Source organism: Apium graveolens, chromosome 4 (genome assembly GCF_009905375.1).
Source record: "Apium graveolens cultivar Ventura chromosome 4, ASM990537v1, whole genome shotgun sequence".
NCBI lineage: Eukaryota > Viridiplantae > Streptophyta > Magnoliopsida > Apiales > Apiaceae > Apium > Apium graveolens.
In genome coordinates this window covers 272,900,915-272,915,402 of record NC_133650.1, presented here as the reverse complement: position 1 = coordinate 272,915,402, position 14,488 = coordinate 272,900,915, and the positions used below count along the sequence as shown (strand labels likewise).

Genomic DNA, 14,488 nt, shown 5'->3' with positions numbered 1-14,488 from the left:
CTCAAGTCTCAGCACTGCTAGACTCCAACTACTCTCTCACTGCACAAGCTCAAGCTTTGACTTCTCTTGTCAAAAGCCAACAAACAAATATCGAGGTCCTGGTGGACTCTCACAAGCATCTTAAAATGCAGAACTCTGTTTCTTTGGGAGCCATCATGGACAAGCTCAACATACCTCTTCCATCTCTTCCAGAACAGATAAGACCTGAAATTCCTACTCCCCTTCTCATGCCTGCCAACAAGACTAAAGGGGAGATAGAGGTTAGGCTATCATAATCCAAATCCTCTACTCAACATGTCCAAGGTGCTACAAAGAACTTAAGTCAAGAAGCATATATTAATATGGAGAGGCTTATTAGGGCTGTTGAAGGACCAAGTTTGAGCAGGGAATTTGATGAACTGATCAAAGCTTTAAGGGCTTCTCTCAATAATAATATCTTCACCTATAAAAAGGCCTTGGACAAGACAATAAATTCTTTAAGGGTGATTATGGTGACCAAAGAAAATATTCAGGAGAGGAGGATAGTGGTAAATATAAATGATTCTGGGGTTGATAGGTGTATGCAGGTGTCCCTCAATTATCTTATCTCAAGGAGGGCATCTGAGTTAGACATTCTAATGAGCAAAGTTAGAGTGGTGATTAATGAAGACACTCTCTTCCTACATGAACTGAAGAATGCACAAGTGGCTGCATTTTCAAAAGCTTATCTAGAGCCTAGCAAGGGACTTGCATACATCTGTCCAACCACCAAGCACTTCAAACACTTCCAAATCCCTAAATACTGTGTCATGGCCAACAAGAAGCTCATCATGATTCTGGGAACTGAACTGAAAGCAAAGAAGTACAAGACTTTTGAAGATGAGGAGATGATCAAGCTGTTGAAAAGATATCTCAGAAATCCTGAATCCACCTTGCCCAAAACTCAAATAAAAAAGGATGATTTGGATGATGATGAGCAGAAGAAAGATGATCAAAATCCTTCTGGCTCAAATCCAAGTCAGTTCACTAAGCCATCTGGCATCAAGGGTGGTGACAAGAAGCAGGAGGAGAAGAAGAATGATGAGAAGAAAAAGGGAAGTGGGAGAAGAACTAAAAAGGCTCATGATAGCTCAGAAACACACCAAACCCTAAAAATCCAAACACAACTAGCTCAAACCTCAGCTCAACCTACAACATCAACTATCTCAAATATCAAACCTTCCCAAACATCTAAGACAAAATTTCTTTATAAACAAACAACCAACTCTTTCCTAAAAATTCCAATCACCTCAAGCCAAACTAATCTCAAGAAAATGACAACCCTACCTTTAGCCAAACCCTCACTTAAAATCAAGCATAAATATGTTGGGAGAAAGCCTAAGAAAGTCAAGCCTACAAAGAAAGGAGAAGTCACTGAAAGGGCCATCTGGAATTGCTTTAAGGAGTCTGACTTTCTACCTCTAAATTGGTGCACCTTAGATGAAGACCATTTCCAACATCTAGTTGAGGAAATAGTTAGAGTCTGGGTTGTATCCCTGAGAGAAGTTAGAATTTATTTTGAAGATGGGTCCTTCACTTTTCTTGGCAATGACCTAATGGATTCTCCGTCTCTAACAGAAATTAAGAGAGTGATAAGTTTGTTAAAGGACAAGGATACTGCTTCAAGGGCATGAAGATCAGTTCTAGCTGAATGGTTGATTGAAAGGGAGGAAACAAAGAAGAGAGATGAGGCTGAAGCTCAAGAGAGAAAGAGGAAGTATGATGAAGAAATAGAAATGTACATAAAAAGATCTGAAGAGTTGGAAGCAAAAGGAATGAGCAGAATCTCCAAAGATGGAAAATTTCTCAACATTAAAGCTGGTCAATTTTCAAGATTCAGGATTGATTTATTGGACAAAGGTTACTCAAAAGAAGCAAGACAAGACCTCATAGAAGCTCTAAGTGGGACACCTATTATAGAAGAACTTGAAATTCTTGATTACTTAAAGGACCTACAAAGAGAACAATCTGATATAAAAAATGTCTTTACCTGACACTTGTAACCATTAAACTCTGTAAATTTAATAATGTATAAAGAGTTGTAATTTGATCAAGCTTTGTGTATCAAATTAAATTTTCATCATTTCAAATTTGGGGTTAGTCTTGTTAACAGGCATAAATTTGTGTTAAGCAATCATCTCAAAAATTGGGGGAGATTGTTGTGCAAGACATGCCTGTACTTTAACAAGACTAGGATAATTTGTCAACCCTAAGTAAGTTGTATTGTTATCTAAATTTGTATTTTGTACTTGTAACACTTAAGTCTGTAAAAGTGTCAAAGGAGTAGAATGGAGTTTTTTTCTATAAACAGTGTCAAGTCTAAGAATTCTATCTGGAAGAAGATCAAGAAGATCATGCCTCAGAAGAATTATGAAGAAGCTTGGAGTTGAATAAATTTGTTTTAGAAAAAATATTCTAAGTCAAGATCTCTACAAGTCACAAATTTAGTGTTATAGAGAAGTCATTCGAGAACTCCCGAATGGCTTATAGAGAACTCCAAAAGCTTATAGAGAACTCAGAAATATCGACAAGTCAAATTGAAGACATGAAGATTAGAGTTATCGACAAGTCATTTCTTCACTAGAGAACTCAGAGTTATCGACAAGTCAACATTCACTAGAGAACGTTGAGTTATTGATAAGTCAAATTCCACTAGAGAACTCAGAGTTATCGATAAGTCAAATTCCACTAGAGAACTCAGAGATATCGATAAGTCAAATTTCACTAGAGAACTCTGAGATATCGACAAGTCAAATTTGACTCGAGAACTCTGAGATATCGACAAGTCAAGAAGCCACTAGAGAACTCAGAGTTATCGATAAGTCAAAGTGAAGATATGAAGACTAGAGATCTTGACAAGCCAAAATTCTCTTATAGAGAACTAGTGACCTCTACAAGTCAAATTAAATATAGAGTACTAGAGATCTCGATAAGCCAATATACTTATCGAGCAAGTTCTCTATAGACTAAATTGGAGATCTCGAGGTAAAATCTCAAAGTACAAAATTGCATATCAGTTCAATATCCAAGATTAACAATCAACAAACAATCCAAACAGCTGGATTGTCAAGTCTACAAAAAGCAGCTTGAAGAATGTGCAAGATCAATGGTGAAGATTAACTGACAAAGGAAGATAAAGTAAACACAGGATGCTAAAGATATGTCAAGCCAGAAATGGAAGATTTACTTTTCTATAAATAGAAATGACAAGTGACAGTTTAGTAAAATTAATAGCATGTCTTATTGTACACTGTGTAAACCAACAGTTAACTGAGTTATAAAGTTAACACTAGTATTTTAGTGAGTTGTAATAATTTAGATATGATTTTCTTATAACACTCTTAAAAGAGAAGTTAAGCTCTTTAACATCAAAGAGCCTGGAAATTTTGTAGCAAAACATTCTTAATTTTTAATATAAAATTAAATGAGTTTTGAAAAGATATGTGTTCCTTATTCTTGCATGTTTTAATTTCTGTAGTAACACATTTCATTACAAGATTCAATTTACTTTGTTCAACCAAGCCAAAAAAGGATTCAAGAAAAGCTAAGAAATAGTAAAACACATTCACCCCCTCTCTGTGTTAATCATTTCCTAACAATTGCTCCCTATATCTATCAAAATTACTTGGTGTAAGTATAATTAAAAAAATTAGAAACATGATTTTTTTTTGGAGTTTAACGAGCCGAGTTCGAGCCAAACAATTTCGAGCCGAGTTCGAGCCGGACATACTTAAACTCAACTCGAGCTCGTTTTACCTAACAAACACATTTTTATATTCAAGATCGAGCTCGAGTTCCCAAACGAGCCGAGACGAGCCGAACAATCCCTTAACGAGCCAAGTTCGAGCTTGTTCGCGAACAGCTCGGTTCGTGAACACCCTACGAATAACTACTTACTTTCATTTAACAATCACACAAGTATGAGACTAATACATAACTGCAACTTATAAGAAACAGAGAATGAAAAATATAGTAACTTCAGTCTTTTTTTTTCTTCTAAAATGTCAAAACCACATTTCTACAGATCAAATTGATCTCTTTTCACCTTTACTGATTCTAAAGAAAAGAAGAAATATATGAAATGAAAGATTACTAAAATAAATACTTTCCTGCTATGTACATCAAAATGCAAGGGAACTAGTCGGTCATTTAAATATACACATTGTATTTTATCATCAGGAACATAGCCTTGGTAAGGATCTGGCATTACTTTGGCCTGATAGCTTTGATTTCAACATCTTAGCCATCTGATTTTGCATTTTCTTGCATACTTTTTCCAGTTCCAGAACCCTGCATTGCATACCATGTAGATTTGCTTTCAGCTTCTCATTCTCGTCTGAGATATCAAGCCTCCCAGCATAAAGCACAATTTGTTCACATGACTCTTTTCTCTTACCCTTAATTTCAGTTTCCACTGAACTATATGGAGAGTTAATGGAGGGCTTTGGTTGATTTGTGTCTTCAAGCAAGCTTTTAAGCTTGTTCTGCTGAGAGGCAAGCGCTAGGAAGGAAGAACTCGAGGGAAAGTTGGAGTTATGAGCAAGGTGCTTGCAACATTCTGATGATAGCTTCTCATGATTCAACGCATAACAGATTCTCTTCTTCTCCTCCTTAGATAATTCTGCATGGGACTGAAAAAAATATTGCAATCACTAACTATATACATGTACTTGGAACTGACACAAAAATAGGCTTCTATTTCAACCTAATACACGTATACAACTTTTGTCCGACAATCTATCGTACATGTCATTATTAAGTTAAATTTAAAAAATAGGATTACAGGCATGCCACTGGAAAATCCTTGATGAATGAAAGGCGTTGTAACTATTACCTCTAGATACATATCCATAGCATGGTAGATACCATCAGAAGATTCCCTTGCTAAATCAGGTATAGCGCTGATGAGGCTGCAAAATTTTGATGGTTTAAGTGAAGGATCAGGGGATACCTCTGCAATATACAAATCCATTAGATTGGCTACTTTTTGCACTCGAATCAGGGGAACACGACAAAATCCCGATCCTAGAAACGATCTTGTGAACCTCAACACTAGATTAACATCGTAACTTTGATCTATCCCTACAGGAGATGGAACAAGCAGATTGTCTAGTGTTGCTTGATCCAATTGTAAACCAATCATATTTTCCAGGACATTCCTGCAGCATTTCTTAATGTTTAGTTTAAGAGAAACTCGAAGAATCCCAAATAAACTCTTACACGAAACATAACTTTGATCCAGAGAATAGAGCATCTCAACAATTGTCTCTATGATTTTGCACTTCTCATCTACAGTGGCAGTAACAAATCTAGATTTTTGATAATAGAAGAGAAACCTCACAATGACGCCATGATCAAATTTTCTTAAAACCATTGATTTGGTTATCATTTCGACCAAATAAGGATTTAATGACATAAGATCCTCTAACCACCATGTTGCTCGATAGATGTTTTTCAAGCTTTCAGTGCTTCTAGTGTCAGTGGATAATCGCAGTCCAGGGCTATCCGGGGAAGATGTAGATGGACAGGGGCTTGCTTCACCGGCTAATGCAAGCCTCCCAACTAGGGAGTCGACACATTTATGCAGAAGTCCTGAAGAATTTACAACAGGCAATTGTTCTTGACAATGCTTTAAGGCGACCAAAAGTTCAGACCAAGTCCAGAACTTGATCTCTACAAGTAATTTCTCCGTTTGCTCAAACAAACTTACTCCAAAACAAGATTCATTCATTTCCATGAAAATTGCACTACAATGTAGAAGATTTATATTTGAAGGATTTATTTCAATCTTTCCACTACTATAGCAGAACCTTGTTATAAGCTCAAAGCCCTCTCCTCCTCCCGGGAAATCATGAAATATCACCTTCAGGTTTCTTGTCCCACCTTTTGATTTACCAAGTAACCTTTTAATTCTTCCAGAATAATTTGATATTTTGTTCTGAAAATGTATGCCGGACAATAAATTAAACTACAAGCAAAATGAAGTACGAGCTAATATGTGGCAGGAAATTAAAGAGAGAAAAGAGTTGACAACTAAAAAATCTGTAGCAAGTGGAAACAAAAACTTAAAAATGGTAAGGATTTTGATAGTCTAGTACTCCAGTAGTAAGCTTCTTTCCCCTCTCCCTCAATGACCAAGATCATGCATTAGAATCCCCACTCTCTCTCTCGACGATGCTTAAAAAATTTAATGTTTAATAAATAGTAGCTTATAAAAAAATCTTAAAGACAATGCAAGTTGCAAAGATAAATTGGATGAAAAGAGGAACTTTATGTCAATTCCTAAAAATAAAGTTGAGGGGTCATAAAAACACAGTAATTCAGAAAGTGAATTGGGCAAAGATGTATGTTATGATCCCAGAAAAGAAGGGAATGCAACAGTGGTACACACTACTAGATAGTATATAGAACTTGAAAGAAGTGTTGAAAGGGGCAAATAGGGCATGCACATTTAAACTGCATGGCAATATCAATAAATGAGAAGAACCAACAGAGTAGCCGACCATAGATGAATTGATATAGACTGAAAGAAGCAAGTATTAATGCTATTATGCTAGGAATAAAAACTTCCAGAAATAATCCCCACATTGTAGTACAGGGAAATAAATGGTGCAAGAATGTGACAAATTATTAGTTAAAACTTGAGACGATATATTCGCTGTTAGTCTAACTTCTCAATTTCTGCACTTTGCGTTAGATTATTCGATTGGAATCTAACTCAAAAACTAGATATGAGATGGACTGATCAGGATGCAAAAAATGAAGTCAAAGAAAAGAACTGAAGACCTTCTCTATGTATACAATCACATTTAGTGTTAGTACAAATTGTTTTAGTTTTAGAAAAAAGCACATTGCAGATATAGAAATGAAAACAAAGCACTGCAGATATGATCACTAGTATACAGTGAAACACATGAACTGTGTAGTGGAAACTGGATAGCGGAGAGTTATTTCCATGTAGTGGAAAGAAAATATTGCAAAAAAGGCTCTTGAGATGAAGAACATTTCTTAATTAGTGGCATGCTCACAGTAACATAAAGCCCAGAAATTAGGTAAAGTAAGAAAGCAAAAAGACAGAATACAAAGAGGTGATCAAATTCTATAGCCTATTCTACACAATATTAATGTAAGATTTATATTTTTTGTTGAAGACAAAAAATAGAACAGAGTAAGCATAAAACAGAGAGTAAAACAAGAAATATTTACCTTATCAACCATGAAAACTTCTTCTCCATTAACATCAACTTCAAGAACACAAAAGACATCCATAGTCCAAATAAACAAAAACCAAAACCCACCTCAACTAGAGAGCTCTTTTTAGGATCTGCCCCTCAAAAGATGTATGCATAGATTAATATCCTAAAAAACAGAGAGATTATAAGAAACTAAATGGGAACATAAAACTACTGCAGAACATATTCTACAAGAGCAAGATGACAAACACAAGAGGACTGACCTTGGTTCTGCTGAAACATGCAGTGATTTAGAGTATGGGTTAAGCAAGAAAATAGTAGTGTGACTCTGTGTGTAAAATATACAAATATGTCAAATGGTAGTGTATATAATATGGTATAGAAAAAAGAAATGTGGAGAGGTGACATACACAAGTATCCAATCCAAGTGTAGAAAGACCAAGAAAAAACAGAGTTGTTGAGTGACCACTAATCTAACTGACATTCCAGATTATAATTTTGGACTAACAGAAACATACTATTTAATGGAGAAACTCTAACTTAGAACACAAGCCTTTTAGATGGATTTGTTATTTTATTAATCTTCCTCTCCTTTTATTTCAATATTTATTTATTGCAGCAGCTAACCTGCTAATGCAGTTACCCCCACCACCATAACAGCCCAGTCTAGGCCCAGTTGTTTAATTGAATAATGTTGCACATGTGGAAGATGCCATTGTTACTACTTTTATTTCTCTTTGTGTATATTAATTCATTATTCTTCAATATCGGAAGGTTGGTAGTAGCTTGAATTCTAACATTTAATATTTGCTTAATATGATTTATGTTTACGAGTACGTAGTCCGTGTTTTGCACCGAGGCTTTTTTATAATATTTTTTAATGGCTATTATTGTAAAAAGGAATTATTAAATTTATTGAATGACTGTGAAGTAAATTCATTGAATGACAACGAAGAAAACATATATTAGACAGTAAATGACATTAAAAATTGCAAAAATAACATATCTCTATTTTAATCCAAAAATAAATTGTTAAACTCATTAAATAATTAAATGACAGGAAGCCAAATAAATTTTAGATAATACGTGACATTAGAAATTTGAAAAACTGATGTTCAGTTATAATATTGGGGTTCATGTTCTCAAAGAAGAAGTGGGTTCATTATTTTAAACAATAAAATTCAAATACTACAATTTTAGTAAATTGTAGAAAATTTCTTCATTGTACTATTTTTCTTCTGTGTAATTCAATCGCCTAATAAGATTATGAAGATCAGTTAGTGAAGTGACACACGACACACCAATAAAAAGCTAGCCATGACAAAAAGTAGTAGTGTGAAGATACACACCAACCTTTTTCAAAGTTGACCTTGACTTTTATTAATTATTATTGCAAAGTATACTTGCAACAATAATTATCTCCTCATAAATATGAAAGATCATTTTGAGTTACTTTCATTTGATGTTGTGGTAAACCTCGTAAAAGTATGCATACCTCCTATTACACCTCCTACATGACTGCTAGTAATTATCTCACATTCGACGGTCAACTTGAATAATTTCTTTATAACCATCCTTTTATCATTGCACAAACCAAGAACCTGATTTATATTCCTCGTTAACATGATTACAACACCAACTTTTAACTTAAATTCGTGCTTAGGCATTTCATACATATTGTATTAAATACACAATTACCTCACATCAACGATGTCAAATATAAAGATATTTTTCATTCCATTTTGGGTTTGCCATAAAGTTGTTGTACTTGGACCATCAAAAAGGCCAATAACATCTAGTACAAAGAAAGATGAGATTTTAATTAAAATAATACGAAATGGATATTAGATACTTCATTTCGTTAATAAAATTACATTTAAGAATCTTCGATTCATCGACTCTTGTGTGTAAACATTTGTTATGCCCAAAATTTGGTATAAATATTATCGGGTCAAAAGCAGGTCAATTGGATATGATTGGGATATTAGTTCTAAAATCAAGGAAAGATAGGGCGAGTTCACTTTTCCCGGGAATCAAAGGCGCGCCCTCCATGAAAACTGGATCGAGGATGCCTTGATAACTTGAGGCGCGCCATCGGAATCTGCACAAACAGGAGACTAGGACTTCAAGAGCGCGCCCACTATGATGTGGATGATCAGGGCGCGCCTTCTGTTGATATTTATTGAAATGGTCCTGACACATAGAATCGTTAGGGTGCGCCCTAATCAAAGGAGATGGATTAAGAGAAGATTTCAACATCTTACTTGGACGAGTTCTTTGGATACTATGAGGAGGAAGAAGACTATTATTACTAACATATTTGCTGCAGGTACTTTATTGAAAATACTCCTTTCTGTGATGCAACCACATAAATGTGGTGTCCGTGGTCAGAGACCTCCAGGGATATGCCTGGACGGAAGGCCTCCTCCTGTAGTTAATAAGTGTCCTCATTGGGGATGTGGGGTAACTTCTGGTGTGTGCTTTGGGAGCTCTGTCTCTGTAGTCAACGGGTGTCCTCGTTGGAAGACTTTGGAGTATCCTGCACTTTGCACCCAAAGCTTGGGATTACTTGTCCTGCAATCTGGTAGGGGCTCCTTATCCGGGGGACAAGGATACGTCCAACATTAGGGGTGAACCACGGCTAGACCTGCGTCCACGGATTAGAGAAACAGCTGGTAGCGGAAGGTTATTATTGATCAGGGAGATGCCTTATCCGTGAAGTCTTGAAGTTGTGGATGAGTCTTGGGCCTTTGTGGTTGGGCCTCATCGGCAGACATTCCTAAAGCTTGTAGATGGTTTCGAGTAGGTTTCCTACTGGCCCTCGGGACAAGAGATCTAAGCTCATTAGGTTTTTTGTTCCCCAAGAACTACATTGGCTTGATTCCCTATAAATAGGGATATGTAGGCAATTTCTAAGGGGTTAGAAGTTGAGAGCGCAAAGGAGTCACCACTAACCCTAAGCAATCTCAGCCACCAATAATCACAACAACCAAATACTGTTCACGTTTTTCGACGAAGAATTACCATTACATATCTTGTTTCTAGCTACAGATCTTAAACTTTGTTGCTATCAAATTCTCCCTCAACAAATTGGTGCTAGAAGGAGGGGTTAATGAAGATCTGCATCTAAGAGGGAAGATGTCTCAATATCATGATGGAAGTTCTTATGATGGAGAAAGTTTTGAAGAAGGTTCTGATCATAGCTACGGCCGTCATGAACCCTATGTTCCGACTACGATTGATCGCCCTATTCTAGATGTTGGGGGTCAACCACCAGTTCTGATCAGTAACGTTGATCTGCTGGAACAGTTATACCGCATGGTTGATGCCCTGAACGGGTTTGATTCAAGGCTGAGTACGGTAGGGCAACGCGAGACCGGAAGAGGCCTTCGTCATAATCATACTGTTCATATACCTGGAAAAGCTCCCATGCTTGAAAGAGATTCTCTGGCCGGCCATGGCTGAATCGAAGGCGAACATGTGCCAGTTACCCCGCGGCATCTGAATTACTCCAATGACACAACTCTCATCGTTGAACTTGTTAGTGAAGATACTGATGGACGAGAGGTGTCACAGGCTGATAATCGGCTTGTAACTCACCCACATCAATTTGGACGAACTCTGGAGGAGCAAAGGCAAGCGAAATTCATACCGACCAATGGGCGGCAAGGCTTTGCCGCCTTGAAAGATCATTTGGGGATCCATTTGGGAGATGATGATCTAAGGATGCTACTTTTGGAATGGCAGAGAGACGCCGACCGAGGAGTGACGGCCCGCAGTTAAAACGTGTGCCCCTGAATCCCACTGAGAATCAGGAGCGGCACCACGACCATGAGAGAGCTTCCCTCTGTGGATCAATTGATAGGTATAGTCGGGATTATGAAAGTGATTATTGGAGAAGGCATCAGTGGAGAGGAAGAGGTGGAGGCTGTGTTAGTTACATGGACGGTAACCGCCGCACCAACTACCGTGATTATAGGGATGCTCGTATGTTTGATCAATTCGAAAGAGACAATCACATGGGAGGCGACGGCCGAAAGGATATCCAGACATATGATCGCGAGATTTTTCAGGGTCGCGATCGAGGACAAGGAGAAACTTCGGAAGGAAATCAGGGGAGAAATTAAGAGATACTAGTATTACCAAGAGGAGGGCAAACTGATGTTCAAAATACTAATTGGAAACCGGCTCCTCAGGGTGGAAATCAAGTAATGCCACATCCGCCTCAACCTCAAGATCCACAAACTAACGTACAAACCATCCCTGGAGTGGGGACTTTTAATGTGGATGACCTGAAAAGGCTACTTAATCACTTGGAGGGAGGAAGAGTGACAATGATGGCCGATATCCCTTCGCCTTAAGATACAATGGTAAGAGAAGCTCAATTGCCGGCTAGATATCATAACACAACTAGTGACTTGCGATTTCATGGCAATTCTGATCTAGTTAAATTTCTGGGACATTTTAATATAGAGATGGATGTATATCAGGTTTCGGACTTGGCCAGATGCAGACTATTGGCTGTGACTTTCAGAAAAAGTGCTCATTAATGGTTCTAAAAGCTTGGACCTGTAGTAATTACTTCCTGGGATCAAATAAAAACTTTGTTTTTGACAAAATTCCAGGAGGCTATGAGATATGCTCCGTCAGTTACAACCTTGGCCTATGTCAGACAACGGGAGGATGAGAGCTTGACATCCTACTTTAAAAGTTTCAACACCGAATCTACTAATGTGAGAGGGGCTTCAGACGAAGCTCTGAAAAGTTTCCTAATAGCTGGATTAAAAGTTGGTTCGGATTTCTGGAAGCATTTGCAAGGAAAAGATCTGGCTACTATGGTAGATGTCTTGGCCCAAGAAGAGTCTTTTAGAGATGTGGAACAATCTTTGACAAAAGTTCGCCCTACCTCTCAAGCAAGTCAGAAGTGTAAGGCAAGGAAGAGGGAAAGATCCCCAAGTCCTAGATATCACAGAAATAGTTGAAGCCCAAATCGGGTAAATGGCACGACGGTACGAAGGGAGTGGAGTCTTCCCTCTAGTTATGATAGCAGAACCAGTGGATATACTCCACTGGCAGCCTCAATTGAGCACATTTTTGAGGTAGATAAAAATAAGGGACTTTTCAGAAAGCCAGAGGCATTATCATCTTGGAAAAGTAAGGATAAAAAGAAATATTGTGAATTCCATGAGTCCTCTAGGCATAACACTCATGAGTGTCGTCAGTTAAAAGACGAGATTAAAGCTTTGATCAAAGAAGGTTATCTTGGTGAATGGGTGGTTAAAGAAGTAAGGAGGCACAAGAATGGTTCTGACAAAATAAAAGAGGAAGGTGGTCACACTCCTCGTGGATCCAACAGTGAGAATTTTGAGGAAAACAAGTTTGTTAGGGATGGTAGAATCCGAGCAATATTTAGAGAAGATCCCGAAATGGAATGCGGTTATCGAGCCTTGGCAAGGTATGTAAGGGAAGCCCGGTATAAGCCATTGACTGACATCCACAGGGTGGAGACTCGACCACCGAAAATATTTAAAGGAGAGTCAATGGATATCACCTTTAGAGAAGCGGACGCCAGATGGGTACATCACCCTCACAATGATGCTATGGTCATTTCTCTCCAAATCGGGACTAAGAACGTCTACAAAGCCTTCGTGGATAATGGAAGCTCGGAAAACATCATTTACTACAACACTTATAAAAAATGGGATTGCCTGATCGAGACATGACATGAGAGGATTCTTAGGTCTATGGTATTTCTGGCGAAGGAGTCAGAGTCATGGAATCAATTCGATTGCCATATACTCTAGGTGAAAGTCCTCTATCTGTAATAAAGATGCTCGAGTTTAAAGTTTTTAATCAGGAATCTTCCAATAATGTGTTGCTGGGATGGCCTTTTCTCAGGAAAATGAGGGTCATCACTTCAATTTATCACCTGACAATAATATTCCCAACCCCAAATGGGGTTGGCAGTATAAAGGGTTCTCAATACGACTCCCGCGAATGTTACCGACAAGCTATAAGAGGTTTTTAAAAAAAGGATGTCAAAGTCAGATACCTCTGATGACGAACCAGGAGAAACGATCGAGCAACCAATCAAGGAGATTCGTGTCCACTACTATATTGAACAAGAGGATAAATACTCTTCCAAGCCAACTTCAATAATGTTATTCTTAGAAGATGCTCTCAGGGTCGAATTCTTGGAAGAAGAAAAACTCCCAAACAATAACATAATCCAAGAAAGTTTCAGCGGTGAATGGCTTGAAGTAAAAGCTGATGTTTTACAAAGCTTAGAGCAAGTTGTGTACAAGGTGGATGCCCCTCCTTCTGAGGGTGTGCCCTTAACACCACAGAATTTAGAAGAAGTCGAAGCCCCTATGTCACACGACGCGCCTTCTTTTAAAAAGGTCTACAAAGAAGTTGATGCTCCCCCTCTAGAGGACGCGCCTTCTAAATGAAATAATGAAGATCACAATAAGTTTGATTTGGATCCACGAATTCCATTGCCCATGGAAAAAATGTGGCCAGTCAAAGATACGATTGAAATCCAAATTGATGAGAAGGAACCAAGTAAAGTTTTGAAGATTGGCTCTCAGGTAAACCTGAAGTTGAAAGAAGGACTTTCAAAATTTCTCTTGGAAAATCTTGATGTATTTGCATGGAGCCACTCAGATATGTTGTAATTGATCAAAAAATCACGTGCCATCGATTAAATATTGACTCCAAGCACAGAAGGGTTCGACAAAAGCGCTGGGCAGTAAGTGGAGAAAGGGTCGTAGCCTTGGCATAGAAAGTTGATAGGCTTTTAGAAGTCGGATTGATCAGGGAATCTATTTACCCAGATTGGTTGGAAAATCCGGTGTTGGTGAAAAAACCTAATGGAAAGTGGAGAAGTTGCGTGGATTTTAATGATCTAAACAAAGCATCAGTTGGTTGATGCCACAGCAAGTCATGCTTTACTAAGTTTCATGGATGCAGACTCAGATTACAATCAAATCTGTTAGGTCCCGTAAAAGGGCTATTTTAAGCTAGAAGGGGGTTGAATAGCTTAATTACCAATTTAAAAATTATTATGGCATTTTAAAAATAATTATCCCGTTTTAAATATTTTACCGATGTAAATTATATATGCGGAAATAAAAGACAAAGAATAAAATACCACACGATAGATTTATCCTGGTTCGCGATGACACAACCTCTAATAGATTCGCTCACTCCTACGTCCAGTCCACGAGCTCCTCTCCAGGACCCGAGTTTTTCCCTTAAAATAACCTTGCTCCTTA

The 14,488-nt window shown here is 37.8% G+C and overlaps 2 protein-coding genes across 3 annotated transcripts; one reads left to right on the top strand and one right to left on the bottom strand.

Moving 5' to 3' along the window:
• Nucleotides 1-4,091: 4,091 nt before the first annotated feature.
• On the bottom strand, nt 4,092-7,810 carry LOC141721005 (BTB/POZ domain-containing protein At3g22104-like). Of its 2 annotated transcripts, none has more exons than XM_074523732.1 (5): nt 7,475-7,810; nt 7,225-7,377; nt 4,853-5,956; nt 4,415-4,649; nt 4,092-4,308 (listed from the first exon to the last, which is right to left on the bottom strand). In XM_074523732.1, the coding sequence occupies exons 2-5, from the start codon at nt 7,285-7,287 to the stop codon at nt 4,250-4,252; spliced, it is 1,461 nt and encodes a 486-aa protein (XP_074379833.1). In that variant the 5' UTR covers nt 7,288-7,377; nt 7,475-7,810; the 3' UTR covers nt 4,092-4,249. The 2 variants fall into 2 exon arrangements, with proteins under 2 accessions (XP_074379833.1, XP_074379832.1); XM_074523731.1 differs by having other exon boundaries at nt 4,092-4,649; nt 7,475-7,539; nt 7,622-7,808.
• A 3,768-nt stretch (nt 7,811-11,578) lies between these two features.
• Nucleotides 11,579-12,934, top strand: LOC141719650 (uncharacterized). Its single transcript, XM_074522031.1, has 3 exons — nt 11,579-11,701; nt 11,837-12,128; nt 12,288-12,934. Exons 1-3 carry the CDS (start codon nt 11,579-11,581, stop codon nt 12,932-12,934), a joined length of 1,062 nt encoding a protein of 353 aa, XP_074378132.1.
• The last annotated feature ends 1,554 nt before the right edge of the window (nt 12,935-14,488 follow it).

What these genes read in the sequence shown, in the direction of transcription:
- LOC141719650 (XM_074522031.1), top strand. Translation starts at nt 11,579, where the DNA reads ATGGTAAGAGAAGCTCAATTGCCGGCTAGATATCATAACACAACTAGT. An exon ending in TAGAGATGGATGTATATCAG is followed by an intron (nt 11,702 to 11,836) that starts GTTTCGGACTTG and finishes ACAAAATTCCAG; the next exon opens with GAGGCTATGAGATATGCTCC. An exon ending in TCGCCCTACCTCTCAAGCAA is followed by an intron (nt 12,129 to 12,287) that starts GTCAGAAGTGTA and finishes CTCCACTGGCAG; the next exon opens with CCTCAATTGAGCACATTTTT.
- LOC141721005 (XM_074523731.1), bottom strand. Translation starts at nt 7,287, where the DNA reads ATGGATGTCTTTTGTGTTCTTGAAGTTGATGTTAATGGAGAAGAAGTT. An exon ending in AAGTTTTCATGGTTGATAAG is followed by an intron (nt 5,957 to 7,224) that starts GTAAATATTTCT and finishes ATACATTTTCAG; the next exon opens with AACAAAATATCAAATTATTC. An exon ending in CTATGGATATGTATCTAGAG is followed by an intron (nt 4,650 to 4,852) that starts GTAATAGTTACA and finishes TATTTTTTTCAG; the next exon opens with TCCCATGCAGAATTATCTAA.